We start from the raw sequence: 18,461 nt of genomic DNA on the forward strand, positions 1-18,461 counted from the left end.
CCACCCAGGTGCCCCAGAAATACCTACATTTCTAATAATAGGATTTGGGCAACTGGATCATGGTATATCTATATACGAGATACTAGGCAGCTAATAAAATATTAATATAGCTTATGTATTTATATGAAAATATTCAAAATTAAGAGGAAAAGTGGTTACAAAAATGTATATTTATTTTTACACATGCATATATGTATATTTAAATGTCTGTAAATAAAATATTTTGAAAGTTACAGTGATTGTGAATGTTCACAGTGGTTACCTTTGTTGTAGGATTTATAGATGGATAGTTTTCTATATTTTCTATAATTTCTGTAAGGTATGTATATATATACATTTGTGTGTATGCATGTGTATTATATGTATATAATTTACATACTATGGATAAGAGAGTATAATTCTTTGGAAAAAAAAAAAGTGATGCGTTAAGACAGTTTAAACTTCCACACTGAAAGGTAAGAACTTTTACTTTGAGTAATCCTAAGGTTAGAAAGATACTCTTTTGGGGAAAAATATCCAAGGGCAAGAGGTCTGTGTTGTTTAGTCTGAGTCCCGAGACATTTTGTATGGTTTTGACATGATGTATGTACCAAAGTGCTTCATTCTTTTTTTTTTTTTTTTTTTAAAGATTATTTATTTATTTATTTGACAGAGATAGAGACAGCCAGCGAGAGAGGGAACACAAGCAGGGGGAGTGGGAGAGGAAGAAGCAGGCTCCCAGCAGAGGAGCCTGATGTGGGACTCGATCCCAGAACGCCGGGATCACGCCCTGAGCCGAAGGCAGACGCTTAACCGCTGTGCCACCCAGGCGCCCCTAAAGTGCTTCATTCTTGAGCTCAGTGTCAGTGGGGATATAGAACTCCCCTGGATTTCTTGGTATTCCTATAGGAGCCTTAGTTTTGTGAGACACAGAAGAGTTTAAGATACAAAGTTTGCCTTCATTTCTGCCGTACACATTTTAATTTTCATATATAGCCATAAACATTTTACTTTTCATGTATAATGAGGATTAGATGTGTAACCACTTTGTCTAGTAACTGCCGTGATCCAAAAGGATAATAAGACTTCTTTTATTTCCCCAAGAGATCACATGGTCACACCAGATTAGGCCACTAGGTTAAACTCCCAAGGTACCAGGAAGATGAGTACTGTTTCCCTGGCTATTCTTTCAGAGGGGAGGAGTCCAGGCCTGGTAGACATCCCCAGATGTAAAAGCCAGAGACCCACAAGGCTCTGTGCTCCTGGACAAACTTTGTTTACATTCTAGAAGGTTGAAGTGAGAACCCAAGATCTTTTCCATTTCAGCTCCAAGTAGTAAAGATTTTACTCCTTCTTTTTGGCAGGGTGAGAGAGTTGATTTTTTTGTCCTGTATCTCTTATTCTGTGATATGGGTTTTAAAGTTTGTATACGTAGGGTGTTGATCTGGCTTTCATTTTGTCACCACAAGGGTGTGAATCACACTGTAGGGAACCACATGGTTGTTAATTTGCCTTTTTTTTTTTTTTTTGAGAGGGAGAGGGAGAACAAGGTGGGGGGGATGGGGCAGGAAGTGCGGGAGAGAGAAGAGTCTTAAGCCCTGAGATCATGACCTGAGCTGGTATCAAGAGTCAGATGCTTAACTGACTGAGCCACCCAGGCACCCTGGTCACTATTTGCTTTTTAGTTGAATAATGTTAATGTCTCTGATCCAGAATACCTTATATGCATGTTTAGAATCCAATTATTGAAGATAAGTATTTTTAAAAAACCATCAGTATCTGCCTGCACATTAGAAGAACAATACGTTTTAGTATGCATAGTTTTCTCTGCTGGACTTTCAGGAAAAAGAGAAGAAGAGCTAGAAAGAACATGCTCATCATTGAATTTTAACTAGAAAAGGAAACTAATAAAACCATTGTAGTTCTATCATTTAATTTTTCCTGTCATTTAAACAGAACTCTTTCCAATATTAAATTACTTTAACATAAAGAAAATAAACTCTAATGGTATTGTTCTTCAGGTGACAAGGCAACTATATGAGCCCCTAGTTATGCAACTGATTCACTGGTTCACAAACAATAAGAAATTTGAAAGTCAGGATACTGTTGCCTTACTAGAGAAGATATTGGTAAGTAGTGGTTGATTCTTTTCCTGTTATTCGCATCGACTAGTTATATTTGATCTACATTTAGAACTTTAAGAAAAATTACCTGTCAAGATATCAAAATGTATCATGTAGCTAGATCATATTGTCTTTTTTTCTTTTGTTTTAGAGAATTTGTGAAATGACATTTTAACCGACAGGGTGCCATAGTTATTTACTGAAGTGTTACTTTTAAACATCTGCAAGCAGTATACACTTTTTTTTAAAGACTTATTTGTTTGAGAGAGAAAGAGAGAGAGCACAAGTGGGGGAAGGGGCAGAGGGAGAGAATCCTCAAGTAGACTCCATGCTGAGTGCAGAGCCTGACATGGGGCTCGATCCCACAACCCATGAGATCATGACCTGAACCAAAACCAAGAGTTAGATGCTCAACCAACTGAGCTACCCAGGTGCCTCTGCACATTTTGTGTTGTTATTTTGTCCTCTTTTTTGGGAGATTGGTTATAATTGACAAACTTCATCTACATTAAGGCTCTGTGTGTGTGTGTGTGTGTGTGTGTAGAGTAGAAGAAGTGAATAAGAATGCTTGGACTTTTTATCAGTTGCAGTACCCTCTTTAAAAAAAAATCCATAGTACAATAATTAAAAGGATTTTTTGAGCTTATCCAGTTTTCTCCTGCATTCAGATGTGACAACTTAAGAGCCCGAGAAAGAGTATCCATTTCTGTAGAACTAGACTGAGACTGTAGAGGTAGAATGATTAAGGTTTGACGGCTGGTTCATTGAGGGCAGAAGCAGGGAGGTCAGCTAAAGCCTTAGTGTCTTTTGACACTGATTTTATTACAACTTTCTGAGTTTTTGCAAATGAGTTTACATTTGATTCCTTTACGTGTCGTCTTATTTGATTTTACCTGTTTTTTTCATCCTAAAATTTGCTTTTGTCATACGTTGACTTTGGAATCAGAGGCTCCAGTTAAATGCATAGCAAGTTTGTCCAAACACACGTCTTTTAATTCCATGTTTTTGTAAACTGATTTCAATTTGAATGTGTGTGTCACCGCTTCCTGTTAACTTTGAGAGGAACTCTGAGAGGAGCCAGAGGAAATAGGGAATTTGACATTGGACATCTGGACAGAGGAAATAAAGGCAGTAGGTGCTTGGTGTGTTTGTGAGGATTTCGGCTGTTGTCTTCTGCTTGCATGGGAGCATATTGCAAGGTGGGCTGGACAGACATTCCAGGCAGAGCAGCAGAACATTGCATGTAGGGCAACCACATGCTCCAGTTGCCCAAGACAGCCCTGATTATACTGGTTGTGTAATTAAAATAGTGCTTTTTCACTCTCAGAGTTACCCTAGTTGGACGCCATGTTGTAGGTAGTGGGAGTTACTGGACATTTTAAATTAGGATGGTGACATGGTATCTGTGTTTTAATTCCCTGCAGTGTCTACCAGTGAACCCTACCTATAATAAATACATTTAATTAAATTTAACTTGTGGGGCACCTGGGTGGCTCAGTCGGTTAAGCGTCTGCCTTCGGCTCACGTCATGATCCCAGGTTCCTGGGATCGAGTCCCACATCGGGCTCCTTGCTCAGTGGGGAGCCTGCTTCTCCCTCTGCCTGCTGCTCCCCCTGCTTGTGCTCTCCCTCTCTCTCTGATAAATAAATAAATAAATAAATAAATAAATAAATAAAATCTTTAAAAAAATTTAACTTGTGGCTTATTTGCTTTCAGATGGATTTATTATGTTTCTTTTCTGAAGTTTCTATCTTAGCTGTTTCTCTTCCCCTCTTGATCCATGAAGGGGGCTTAAGTAAGGGTTTCAAAAAGAAATCAGATAAGATCATGATAACGTAAAGTGAGATAGCTGAGGAAAGGAAAGGTAAAGGAGGAAATGTAAAGTCGATACAGCACTTGAGTGAAAGCATGTCTGTAGTTTTCCAGTAAGAATTGCTGATTCCCTAATGTCAGCACATGCATTATTTACCACTGCTCTGAGAAGCAATAAATATCACCATTTCACATTTCCACAGTTAATTGCTTCTTAAATTCTAATTAGCACTATAATCAAAGAATTTGCATGTAGCAAATAACTGGGGATGTTAGGTAGAAGAACTCCCTTATTTCAGTGTTCAGTATAATTTTAGCAGGGGAAGCGGCAGGCAGGGGAGAATCAGGCTCCCTGCTGAGCAAGGAGCCTGATGTGAGGCTCGATCCCAGGGCCCTGGGATCATGACTTGAGCCGAAGGCAGCCACTCAACCAATGAGCCACCCAGGCGCCCCACTTCTTAGTTTTTTTAAAAGAAAGTGTTTTCCTTATGTCAGAAGGACATTGATTAGAGTTCAGATTCTAAACAATCTGAGCGGTTTTACCTAGTGTATTTTTTCTCTTGAATAGTGCTCTCAATTAATTTTCACAATATGCTGTAGTTATAGTCAGAGAAGACCAGGGTGTTCAAATTATCATCTTATGTTTTGTTTTAGGATGGAATTGTAGACTCTGTTGACAGTACTTTAAGAGATTTTTGTGGTCGGTGTATTCGTGAATTCCTCAAATGGTCCATTAAGCAGACAACACCACAGCAGCAGGAAAAAAGTCCAGTAAACACCAAATCGCTTTTCAAGCGACTGTACAGCTTTGCACTTCACCCCAGTGCTTTCAAGAGGCTAGGAGCATCACTTGCCTTTAATAATATCTATAGAGAATTCAGGTAAGTAAGCCACATGACCGGGAAGAATATAAAATAAGTTCTTGAAATTTTTAGTAGTGATTGTGAAAAGTGACTGCTATTTATGTACCCCATGTGTTCATATATCAGGCATTTAGTTAACTATTATGTGTCAGGTGCTGTGCTATTTTCTGAGGATTAAAAAATGAGTTAAAATGCAGTTCACATTCAGGAAGCTCAGAAACTACTGAGAAATACATACAAACATAATACCAAGCACTGTTGTAAATGGAACGGAAGACATAATCTTTGGAGCACCTGGCCAGTCTCACTGTGCTCCTTTCCAAACTTCCAACTCCACAGTTAAAGAAAATAAAATGTCGTTATCTCCTTTTATAACATCCTATTTTTTATCTCTACCCTATCCCTTTGGTCCGAAATGCCATGGCTGATTTATTTACCCTTTAAGCTTCATCTAAGTATAAATGCTACAGGAAGACTTCTTTAACCTGCTCAAGCTGGGTTAGATACTCCTCTTCTGTGCTCTAAAGAGTAGTGTTTGTTCATTCATTTATTGTTATTAAGAATATTATATACCAGGCACTGTGCCAAATGCTGGTGATAAAAAGATATAGCCATTCATGAGGGTTGCATTAAAAAAAAGAGATTGGTAATAATTAATCACACAGATAATTGTAAAACTTGTTGCTGAAATCAGTTCCTTGAAGTAGTAGTGGATGGTTACAAGTAATCTTATAATGAGGAACCTGACGTTTGGTCCAGATAGTTTCTCTCAGGAAATGACAGTTATGATAAAGATGAGAGGAATAATTGTAAAGATAACATAGATGATAGAAAGAGAGAGATGATAGATAGATGGATGGATGGATAGGAAACTGTGTATGTGTATGTACATGTGCATGTTTATATGAAAACTGACAAGAGTTTGAAGCCACAGTGTTATTTTTTTTAGCTTTTTAAATTGTGAAACTTATATGTACAGAAGAATGTTTAAAGCGTATATGTGAATCTGTCACCATTTTCAGATGACATGGTATTATATATAGAAAACCCTAAAGACTTCACCAAAAAACTATTAGAACTAATAAATGAATTCAGTAAAGTTGTAGGACACAAACTCAATATACACAAATCTATTGCATTTCTGTACTTTAATAACCAATTATCAGGAAGTGAAATTAAGAAAAAAATCCCATTTATAATTGCATCAAAAAGAATAAAATACCTAGGAATAAACCAAGGAGGTGGAAGACCTTTACATTAAAAACCATGAGACATTGGTGAAAGCAACTGAAGAAGACACAAATCAGTGGAAGATATATCATGCTCATGGATTGGAAGGATTTATATTGTTAAAATGTCTATACTCCCCAAAGCAATCAACACATTCAGTGCAATCCCTATCAAAATTCTAATGGCATTTTTCGCAGAAACCAAACAACCCTAAAATTTGTGTAGAAATACAAAATACATTGAAGAGCCAAAGCAATCTTGAGAACAAAGAACAAAGTTGGAGGCATCATGCTCCCCAATTTCAAACTATACTACAAAAGCTATAGTAATCAGAACAGTGTGGTATTGGCATAAAACAGGTCAATGAAACAAAATAGAGAGCCTAGAAATAAACCCATGCAAACACGGTCAATTAATTTTTGACTCAGGAGCCAAGAATAAACAGTGGGAAAAGGACAATCTCTTTACTACATGTTGGTGTTGGGAAAACCAGACAGCCACATGCAAAAGAATGAAACTAGACTAGTATCTTACACCAGACACAAAAATTAACTCAAAATGGATTAAGGACTTGAATGTAAGACCTGAAACCATAAAATTCCTGGAAGAAAACATATGTGGTAAGCTGTTTGACATCAGTTTTTTTTTTTTTTTTTTTAAAGATTTTATTTATTTATTCGACAGAGAGGGAGACAGCCAGCGAGAGAGGGAACACAAGCAGGGGGAGTGGGAGAGGGAGAAGCAGGCTCCCAGTGGAGGAGCCTGATGTGGGGCTCGATCCCATAACGCCGGGATCACGCCCTGAGCCGAAGGCAGACACTTAACGACTGCGCCACCCAGGCGCCCCTGACATCAGTTTTGACAACGTTTTGGTTTTAACTCCAAAAGCAAAGGCAAAAAAAGCAAAAATAAATATGTGGGACTGTATCAACTAAAAGATCCTGCATGGCACAGGAAACCGTCAATAAAATGAAAAGGCGACAAAAGGTGATCAGTATCACTAGTCATCAGGGAAATGCAAATCAAACCACAATGAGATTGGAATGGCTATTATGAAAAAGACAACAAATAACAAATGTTGGCAAGGATGTAGAAAAAGGGGAACCCTTGTGCTCTGATGATAGGAATGTAAACTGACACAGCCACTATGGAAAATAGTATGGAAGTTCCTCAATAATTAGAAGTACAGGTACCATATGATCTAGCAATTCCCCTTTTGGGTATTTATCCAAAGGAAACGAAACATTCAAAAAGATGTATGTACCCCCATGATTATTGCAGCATTATTTAAAATAGCCAAAATATGGAGAGTGTCCATCAGTGGATGAATGGATAAAGAAAATGTATATGTATACAATGGAGTATTATTCAGCCCTAAAAAAAAAGAAATCATACCATCTGTGAAAACATGGATGGACCTTGAGGGCATTATGTTAAGTAATATAAGTCAGAGAAAGACAAATACCTATGGTTTTATTATTTGTGAAATCTTAAAAAAAAAAAAGACAAACTCATGGGTACAGAGAACAGATTGGTGGTTGCCACAGGCTGGGAAGAGGGCTAGGCAAAATGGGTGATGGGTCAAAGGTACAAACTTCCAGTTATGAAATAAATAAGTCATAAGGGTATATAGACATGCCTCATTTTATTGTACTTCATTTTTTAAAAAAGATTGTGTTTATTTGAGAGAGAGAGAGAGAGCAGGGTGGGGGGCAGAGGGAGAAGCACACTCTCATCTGAGCAAGGAGCCTGATGGCGGGACTCGATCCCGGGACTCCAAGATCATAACCTGAGCGGAAGGCAGACGCTTAACCGACTGAGCCATCCAGACACCCCTTATTGTGCTTCATTTTATTGATTTTCACTGATAATGCGTTTTTTACAAATTGACCTTGAGTAGGTCTGTTGGCACTACTTTTCCAACGTTTACTCACTTTGTATCTCGTAAGTCATGTTTTGGTAATTCTTACATTATTTTAAACTTTTTCATTATTCCTGTATTTGGCATAGTGATCTCTGATGTTGGTCTTTGATATAACTATTGTAATTGTTTTGGGGTGCCAATGAATTGCTCCCATATAAGACAGTGAGCTTAATTGATAAATGTTGTGTGTGTTTTGACTGCTTCACCAGCTGGCTCTTCCCCTATCTCTCTCCCTCTCCTCGGGCCCCCCATTCCCTGAGACACAACAATGTTGAAATTAGGCCAATTAATAACCCTACAATGGCCTCTAAGTGTTAAAGTGAAAGGAAGTGTTGCACATCTCTTAATTTAAATCAGAAGCTAGAAATGATTAAGCTTAGTGCAGAAGGCATCTCAAAAGCCAAAACAGGCCAAAAGCTAGGCCTCTTACACCAGTTAAACAAGTAGTGAATGCCAAGGGGAAGTTCTTGAAGAAAATTAAAGCTGACACTCCATTGAATACATGGATGAAAAGGAAGTGAAACAGACTTACTGCTGATACGAAGAAAGTTGTAATGGTCTGGATAGAAGATCAGAATAGCCATAAAATTCCCTTAAGCCAAAGCCTAATTCAGATCAAGGCCCTAACTCTCTTCAGTTCTGTGCAGTGAGAGAGGTAAGGAAGCTGCAGAAGAAAAGTCTGAAGCAGAGGATCCATGAGGTTTCAGGAAGGAAACCGTCTTCCTAACATTCAAGTGCAAGGTGAAGCAGCAAGTCTGATGTAGAAGCTGCAGCAAGTATCTGGAAGATCCAGCTCAGATAATTAATGAAGGTGCCTACACTAAGCAACAGATTTTCAGTAGGTGAAACAGCCTTCTACTAGAAGAAAAATCCATCTAGTACTTTCATAGCTAGAGAGGAGAAGTCAGTGCCTTGCTTCAAAGCTTCAAAGGACAGGCGGACTCTCCTGTTAGAGGCTAATGTAGCTGGTGACTAAGAGCCAGCACTGATTTACTATTCTGAAAATCCTAGGGCCCTTCAGAATTATGCTAAATTTACTCTGCCTGTGCTCTCTAAATGGAACAACAAAGCCTGGATGATAGCACATCTGTTTACAACCTGGTTTACTGAATATTTTAAGCCCACTGTGGAGAACTGCTCAGAAACAAAGATTCCTTTCAAGATATTACTGCTCAGTGACAATGCACCTGGTCACCCAAAAGCTCTGATGGAGAGATACCATGAGATTATTTGTTTTCATGCCTGCTAACACAGTACCTATTCTGCAGTTAATGGATCAAAGAGTAATTTTGACTTTCAAGTCAAGATATATATTTCATAAGGCTATAGATGCCATTGAGAGTGATTCCGCTGATGAATCCGGGCAAAGTAAATTGAAAATCTGGAAAGGATTCACCATTCTAAACACCATTAAGAACGTTCATGATTCATGGGAAGAGGTCAAGACATCAGCATTCACAGGGGTTTGGAAGAAGTTGATTCTAACCCTCATGGATGACTTTGAGGGGTTTAAGACTTCAGTGGAGGGAGTAACTGCAGATGGGGTAAAAAGAGCAAGAGAGCCAGAATCAGAAGTGAAGCCTGCAGGTATGACTGAATTGCTGCAATCTCATGACAAAACTTTAATGAATGAGGACTTGCTTCTTCGGGATGAGCAAAGAAAGTGGTTCTTTGAGATGGACTCTACTCCTGGTGAAGATGCTGTGAAGATTGTTGAAATGACAGTAGAGGATTTAGTATACTGTATAAACTTAGTTGGTAAAGCAGTGGTGGGGTTTGAGAGGATTTCAGTTTTGAAACAGATTCTGCTGTGGGTGAAATGCTACCAAGTAGCATCACATGCTGTAGAGAAATTGGGTCTGAAAGGAAGAGTTGATATATGCAGCAAACTTCTCTGTTGTCTTATCTGAAGAAATTGTCACAGGCCACCCAACCTTGAGCAGCCACGATCCTAATCGGTCAACACCAGCCATCAACATCGAGGCAAGACCCTCCATCAGCAAAATGATTATGACTTGCTGAAAGCTCAGAAGATGGTTAGCATTTTTTAGCAATAAAGTATTTTTAATTAAGGAATATACATTTTTTTAGACATAATACTGTTGTGCACTTAATATACAGTACAGTGTAAACACAGCTTTTATATGCCCTGGGAAACCAAAAAATTCATTCTACTCCCTTTGTTGAGATAATTGCTTTATTTTGGTTACCTGGACCAAACTCGTAATATCTCTGAGGTGTGCCCATAATGTAGAGTATGGTGACCATAGTTAATAATACTGTATTGCATATTTAAAATTTGCTAGGACAGTTGATTTTAAAAGTTCATATTATAATGAAAAAATTTTGTAACTGTATGGTGATCGATGTTAACGAGACTTATTGTGTTGATCATATTGTAATGTATACAAATACAGAGTCATTATCTTGTACTCCTGGAAGTAATATAATGTTATATGTCAAGTGTGCCTCAGGTTAAAAAAAACTGTAGAGTGTACTGAATAGTAATAAAACAAGTTTTTGTATACTCACCACCTAGGTTAAGAAATAGAGTATTAATAGACCTTCCTCTGCTCTGAACTAATCATTCTTCCTTTATGTTACTTATTCCCTTGTTTGTCTTTTTTGTTTCATTTTGTTTGTATGTACCCTAAATGATATACTTTTGCATTTTGGAAAACTGTAAAGGTCAGTGTTTTCACTGTTAGGTAAAGTATCCTGGGATATTCTGTTCAGTGGAGGCTGGTTTCAGCTTCCATGAAAGATTACAGGAGCCTATTCCAAGGAATTAGTGACAAGGTTCATGTTAGTTTTGGGAAGCAGAACTCTCCAGAGTGGTGTGAAGTAGACCACAACTGACATCTGGGAGAAATACCGTCTGAGAGTATGGACTGCCCTTTATTTATTTATTTATTTTTTTAAAGATTTTTTAAAATTTATTTATTAGACAGAGATAGAGACAGCCAGCGAGAGAGGGAACACAAGCAGGGGGAGTGGGAGAGGAAGAAGCAGGCTCACAGCGGAGGAGCCTGACGTGGGGCTCGATCCCATAACGCCGGGATCACGCCCTGAGCCGAAGGCAGATGCTTGCTTAACTGCTGTGCCACCCAGGCGCCCCTGGACTGCCCTTTAAATTCTGTATCTCAGTTTCCATTGGTTCACCCCATGTGGCAGGAGCATGTCAAAGCAAAATTCTCTTATAAATGAGCACTGTCAGCTGATCCAGTTTGAACATGGACAGGAGAAGAACTTTACCGATCGTGGGAGGCCAGATTAAGAGAGGAATTTGGGCCATCTTATGTATAGGTTGAAAAATCCATACTGTGGTGTTTCGGTGGAGATAGCTGTTACAAGTCTCTTCCTTGGGTCCCTGCTCACCTATCATGTCTGGATCTCCTTGCCTCTCCCCTTGGATGTCCCCTTTACTTCCCTGTGTTTCATCTTTTGTTTCCTTTTCCTCTCTTGTCTTCCTTTTTGGATACTGATTTGTTGGATCACATTTGAATTGGCTTTTTGAGAAAAGGTGCATTGAGTGATAAATTTTTTGAGATCTCGCGTGTTGAATAATATAAATACAAGTTCTGTTGTTTCCTTTCTGCATGCTAATGAACTGTTTTGTACATCATTCTTTGGAAACACCATTCTAGGGCATCATTTTGTCATGTCATTTCTCTACTTACCTACTTTAGTTGGTGTTGATACCTAAGCTAAATACTGTTATACTCAGCCTGGGCCTTTTAAGACCCCTTTCTCCAACTTTTCCAGTCTCATCACAAACTGCTCTTCCAAGTGAACCTTTTCTTCTAGCTTTGCCGTTTGCTTGCTCTCTCTAGAGTTCTTCATCTTGCCTCCCTGTCTTTGCCCATACCACACATTTATCGGTAATGTCCTTTATTTTCAGTGTCAGACTGGGGTGTGTGACACTAGGGGAATATGGAGCTTGTGGAACTCTGACAGGCCTTGCCCCTCCTAGGATTCAACCTTAAAAAAAAGAAAAAAAAGAAACTAGGGCAGTATTTCTGCCAAACCAAACACCAGTTTGTAATGTTCTAAATGCTCTCCATCCTCCAGCACCTCACTCCAGTTCTGTTTGTTCCAGGAACATGCTCCTTCCCAGTGGGCCGTGCAGTGACCCAGGACTTCATCACAAGTAGAAATTCCAACTTGTACTTTTCTTCTACTTACTCATTTACCGGGCTGTGTTAGTAAGGAGCAGATTTTCGAGGGAGAGATCTGCCCTCTGCCCTTTACCCACCCATGAGCTTACTCTATAAAAGAAGATGGTCCACAGACATTGTTGATTGAATTAATTACTTTCATGTGCCTGATGTGCTTGTAAAAGGCTTAGCGTTTATTATTGGTGTTGACTTACTTTTGGATAGGGTGAGAGCTCTTGAAATTCTTTTATTTTTAAAGAATGCGGATATGATATGAGACTTTTTTTCTGTTAATTTTAATGAGGTATGTGGAAGTGTGGTCAGAACAGTGGTTCTGAGGTTATGTGCTATGAGCAGTTCTACAGATGGAATGGTACTTGTGTGTGGAGAAAAAGCCAGTGTTGCCTCTTTTGGTTTATGTAGTTTTTGGTCTGCTCTTGAGGAAGTTTTCTTCTTTGGGAAGTATTTTAGGTTGCTTTATGTTTCAAAACATTTGAGTCATTTTTAAAAAAAATAAATTTAATTTATGTATTCTTGGATAACATTACTTTTTTCCCTTGTCACTCCTGCTTTACTGTTTTCCTAGGTGAGTTTCAGTATTCTTTATTTTACAGGGAAGAAGAATCTCTGGTAGAAGAGTTTGTGTTTGAAGCGTTGGTTACATACCTGGAAAGTCTGGCGTTAGCACACGCAGATGAGAAATCCTTAGGTGGGTCTTTTCTGAGGTTTTCGTTTGCACACCAGTTCTGTTTGCCTGACAAATCTATAAGAGCTTTTCCACTCAGGGGTTAAGCCTCAAGTATTTCTCTCATAAGGTGGTGTTTTCTTTTCTCCCGTCTCCCATTTAGGGTAATAAGTGTGAAGGATAGACTTAAAGTAGCTAAGAGAGTAATAAATCGCAGTCTTTACAATTAAGTTCTGTCCAGCAGGTATTGTGAACATCCTGGAATTTCTGGGCTGAAATCTTCCTAGACGTCTTACCCAGAGAACGTAAGCGACTGGTCTAGGTCACATAGCTGTGCGGCAGAACTGCTCTTTCATTTACCCAGATTTTATTTTGTTTGTTTTTTCAAGACACAGGTTGAGCTCTATTATCCTTCATGTTGATAGCCTACTATGGGTAAAAATGCTTAAAAGTTAGCTCTTGTCATCAAAGAGCTTATAATTGCTTTGTTTATCTTGACAGCTTATATAGGTGAATTTTCTCAACAAGTGAAACTTAACTCTTAAAAATTACTGCCATATTTTCAAAGCATAGAAAGAAAACTTTTCTTGGTTACAGAACTCAAATTAAGTTCTGTAAGGCTCCTTTCCTAAATAACCCGAGATGTCTGTGGATGTTTTTACTAATGGTTCTCCTATAGTGGCTATATTATTAAGCTAGCATATGGCTTAACCTACATAAGAAGAAGGGGAGGTCAAGGAATTTATACCCCTTAAATAATAGATTTAAATTGAGGTAAATAGGATCTGGACAGGTATGTGAGTTTTGGAATACCCATAGAGTCTCTTCCACCTCAGATGCATTATGTGAGGCTGTGCTTTGACTGGCTGCGGGCTGGTGAAGCAGTTTCTCATTAGGTGCATTATTGCTGTAAGTGTGTTTGTGCATGTGCACTATACTATCCTGCAATCTTGAATGTGGGTTTTGTTTTTATTTTGGGACAATGTAAATCCTTTATTTAAAATTTGTTTTCTGGGGGATGAAACAATATTAACTCTATTGTAAAATTACCCTTTTAGTTAAAAAACTAGGTCAGTAAACTTATAGTGCTGTTTTATTAACAATAATCAGCTATATATCTCCTTTGGAAATATATTTTTATGCTTGAGAACAGGTACAATTCAACAATGTTGTGATGCCATTGATCACCTAAGGCGTATCATTGAAAAGAAGCACGTATCTTTAAACAAAGTAAAAAAGCGACGTAGGCCACGGTAGGTGATATTGCTTCCTTTTTAATTTTTTTTTTCCAACATGAAACTAATTCTCAGTTAGTAAAAAAGAATTTGGAAGGAATGTGTGGAAGCATAAAGAATTAATTTCCTAAACAAGGAATGAGTGGAAATAGGAGTCCATTTCTTGGACACTAAAAAGCTTTATGTTTGAAAATGTTTGGTTTAAGGTACAAATTTGTAACAGACATTCATTTTATCTTCACTAATTTTGAATACATATTTGGTGTGGAATTATTTGACCAGAAAATGTATGAACTATTATGGAGTAAATTTGAAATACAAAAACTGAAGTATTGACATAGTAGCATTTTAACCATGATGGAATTATAGAATTATGAAATGAAGCTACCCAAAGCCAAGGCTGGCTTACTAACCAGTGGTATCCAGTCTTCGCTGTTAATTCCATCCTAGTAAGGTCTCATTCTCCAAAAGGATGGGGTATGCTATGCATCAGTCCCTCCAGATCTGTGCAGGGTGTTGGGGGGGGGGTCTGCTGGCTGCTACCACTCTGCAGAAGCATTGGCACATGTAGATTGGATATTAATATTTTCTCTGTTGTTTTAAAATTGCTTCCTTCAGATCCTGTTGTTAACTTTTGACCTCTCTAGATCATTGATTGTCAAACTGAAACATCTATCGGAATTACCTGGAGGTCTTGTTAAAACACAGGTTGCTGGGTCTTGCCCCCAGAATCTTTCAGTAGGTCTGGAGTGGGGCCAAGAATTTACATTTTCTGCCAGGTTTACAGATAATATTGATGCAGCTGGGTGAGGGACCACAATTTGAGAAACACTACTTTAGGTTTCAAATCCCCCTTTGTTTTAAGGTACATTGAAAAGGAAACATGAAAACATTGGTGCTGTTGTTTTAAGAAATGCTTTTTAATTTTCCCTCAATTAAAAAAAAAATGAAGGTAAACAGCATTTAGGACCTATTTAACCTGTGACATTTCGATGGTATACTAGTGATAATATATTAAAAATAAATTGAATGCCTTTTGATGAAGTTTCTACATGTATTAGGCAAAATTGAGTTAATGATTTCTAGACTCTCGGATCAACTAAATGCTAAATGTTTGGACATGTATTAAATATAGTGTGTTATCTCCATTTAGAGGATTTCCACCTGCAGCGTCATTGTGTTTAATGGATGTGGTCCAGTGGCTGGTAGCCCATTGTGGGAGGCCCCAAACAGAATGTCGACACAAATCCATAGAACTCTTTTATAAATTTGTTCCTTTATTGCCAGGTATTGTGATCTTTATGTCCTATAAATTATGGGTTTTGCTCTTACTAGTAGTAAAAGAGATGCATATTTATTTAAAATGTAACCTTTCCATTATTTAGATGAATGTAACAAGTAATATATTCCTAATAAAAAGATAAGTATGTTCAGTAATCATTACAGATCATTTGTATGACAAAGGATAAATAAACTACGGGGTGTACATTTCTCAAAGATTCATAGAAGGAAAGAAAAAATTCTATTTTGATGTCAAGTGATGTAGAGGAAGTAAATTTAGAATTTCCCACTGTCTTTTTTGTTCTACATTTTTGCTTTTTTATTTTGTTTAACGGAAATGAAGGCTTGGATAACTGTGCATTTGTTAATGTGATATTCAGTTAATAGTTAGTGAAATAATGCAGTTGTTTTATTTCACCATGTGATTAATAAATTGCTAAACTGCTCAATCTAAATGATCTTGTGATATTAAAGGAAAGCAATGAACCTATGTATTTTAATAATTATTGCACTAATTCATTAAATTATACTTACAGACTTGAAATAATTACTAAATTTTTTAGTAGGAATAAATGTATTGTTCTGTTTTCTCCACTAAGTCCAGACCGAGGTTTGGAAGTGTAGGTGTGGGGAAAATGCCTCAGAACAGACCCAGGCCCTGGCTTCCCCCTATGGAATGCACTGTGCAAGAGTCCAGAACCAAGATACGCTATGGTGTCTGGATAAGAAAGGTCATGGTACACTACAAATCATGAGGAAGAGCCAGTTCTTTTTAGAAAATAGGGTGGAGTACCACTTTGGGGCTTTTTCCTCATGGAAGAGGAGGGGACGATTACTTGATATAATTCTAAAACTTAGAAGATTCTATATTTTGTTATACAATGAAATGTATTATGATGTTATACACTATAGATTTATATAGCATATATTGCAGTTGTATTAGTACTACATATATTCTTTGGTATATAAATATTTGTATTTATTTGTCTACTATAATTTTATATATATAGTGGTAATGTATATTTGGATGTAGAGATAATGTAGAGAATTGTTTAAGAAACACCACTAATATTTTATATTTGCTTATTGCTTTTAGTTAGCAAAGTTAGTCTTATACGTTGTCATTCTCACAACACTCCTGTAAAGTCCATAAAGACTGAATGGAGTGGAGGGGTGGGGCATGTTTTCCTTATTTTTAAATGAAACTTTGGCCCAGATGTTGTATGGGTGGAACTACTAGTTGGCAGACCTTTCCTCCCTTCCAGTTGGATCTTTGACTCTCCTGTGCCCCGCACAATTTCTAGTGATGTGAGCTTGACTGATCCTAGACATTTCTGTTTTTCCTCTCAGTTGCCCACAATAGAGGCCTCACATATTTTCAATGAAATAAGAATTATTTCAGAATTGTTTCTGTTACACAAAGGATGCCAAGTAGCAGGTGAACCTTGTCCTGCTGCCAACGTACACTTTGTATAAAACGAATGAACATTCCTTCACTTATGCTTCTCTGTGCCCTCCAATGTTGCATCCACCTTTCTCTCTGCTATGTTTTCCCCCCGGTGTTTTTTTTCTTAAGTTTTTATTTTAATTCCAGTTAGTTAACATACAGTATCATATTAGTTTCAGTATACAATATAATAATTCAGGAATTCTATATATTACCTGGTGCTCATGATATCAAGCACACTCAGGGGAGGGACAGAGGGAGAAGCAGAGCCCACTGAGCAGGGAGCCCAACATGGGGCTCAATTCCAGGACCCCAGGATCATAATCTGAGCTGAAGGCAGATGTTTAACTGACTCAGCCACCCAGGTGCCCCTGTTCATTTGTTTTGTTTCTTAAATTCCACCTACGAGTGAAATCATACGGTGTTTGTCTTTTTCTGACTGTCTTACTTGCCTAGCATAATGCTCTCTAACTCCATGCTTGTCATTGCAAATGACAAGATTTCATTCTTTTTTATGGCTGAATAATATTTATACCACATCTTCCTTATCTACTCATTAGTCGATGGACAGTTGGGCTCCTTTTATATCTTGGTTGTAAACAATGCTGCACTCAGTGCTTTTTGTTTTGTTTTGTTTTTTAAAGAGGGGTTGGGAGGGGTGGAGGGAGAGAGAATTTCAAGCAGGCTCTATACCCAGTGCAGAGCCCAGCACGGGGCTCAGTTGATCACACAACCCTGAGATCATGACCTGTGCCAAAATCAAGGGTTGGACGCTTAACCAACTGAGCCACCCAGGTGCCCCACTCCTAGTGGTTTTTATGGGACAATGTTAGGTGTCCCTTTAGATCAGAAGTCCTGTGTCCTGAAAGAGTACACTGTTGTCAGGGGTGCTGGGCAACACCCAGATCAGTGGGCCACAATGACAAGTACAGGCATGTCCCTATGACATGTGTCAGGGGCTTCTGACTGCTGAGACTCATGTTGGACAGAAAGCCAGGGTGACAGCAGCCATAGTTCAGAGGAGGAGAGTGAGAAGGAGGCAGGGATCTGGGAAGGTTCCCAGCAATCTAAATTATGCTTTCCCAGGCTGTCTTTTGGTCCGCATGTTCCCTTATCCTCTTCTTTTTCTATACCTGTCTCTCTCTCTCCTTTCTGTGCTTTCTCTTCTATGACTCTTAACTAGCATTTGATATAGAACTTAAATATTATTTTTACTCATCATTTTATTTTCATTTTCAATATTTAGTGAAAATAATGGAATGTTTAATAGTCCTCTCTAAAACAACCCTGAGAACATGATATTAAATCTTTTACTTACACAGTGATGATAGATATATTTTAACACAAGAGGAAAACTATTTCTTCTTCTTACTACATCAGAAATACATTAGTGTTTCGCAGTCTTCTCTAACTTCATTAGAATCAGGATGATTTGACCTTTAGAGAGTCACTGATTTCAGAGCATACAAAATACAGTTTAATGTTTTTTCTTTAGTTTGGAAAATGATTAATATCTAAAGGAGAAAAATGTCTTTTAAAAAGCAAATAATTTGAGGCTCCTGGGTGGCTCAGTTGGTTGAGCATCTGCCTTTGGCTTGGTCATGATCCCAGGGTCCTGGGATTGAGCTCCGCGTCAGGCTCCCTGTTCAGCGGTGAGTCTGCTTCTCCCTCTCCCTTTGCTCCTCCCCCTGCTTGTGTGTGTGCCCTCCCCCCCGTCAAATAAAT

General features: G+C 38.2%; 1 protein-coding gene across 4 annotated transcripts in view; it reads left to right on the forward strand.

Annotated features, from left to right (window-relative positions):
- The window catches only part of PRKDC (protein kinase, DNA-activated, catalytic subunit), a 224,653-nt gene that overhangs the window by 40,639 nt on the left and 165,553 nt on the right, over window positions 1-18,461 (forward strand). For 3 of the 4 annotated variants that reach the window (XM_045789112.2, XM_045789113.2, XM_045789116.2), the window contains exons 26-30: window positions 2,001-2,108; window positions 4,569-4,795; window positions 12,703-12,797; window positions 13,927-14,026; window positions 15,162-15,295. In XM_045789112.2, the coding sequence (XP_045645068.2) occupies window positions 2,001-2,108; window positions 4,569-4,795; window positions 12,703-12,797; window positions 13,927-14,026; window positions 15,162-15,295 (664 nt within the window). The remainder of the gene's footprint in view (window positions 1-2,000; window positions 2,109-4,568; window positions 4,796-12,702; window positions 12,798-13,926; window positions 14,027-15,161; window positions 15,296-18,461) is intronic. The other variant, XM_045789115.2, reaches the window with a different exon arrangement.

Source organism: Ursus americanus, chromosome 9 (assembly GCF_024610735.1).
Source record: "Ursus americanus isolate L20-20 chromosome 9, mUrsAme1.1.p, whole genome shotgun sequence".
In the NCBI taxonomy this organism is placed as follows: Eukaryota; Metazoa; Chordata; class Mammalia; order Carnivora; family Ursidae; genus Ursus; species Ursus americanus.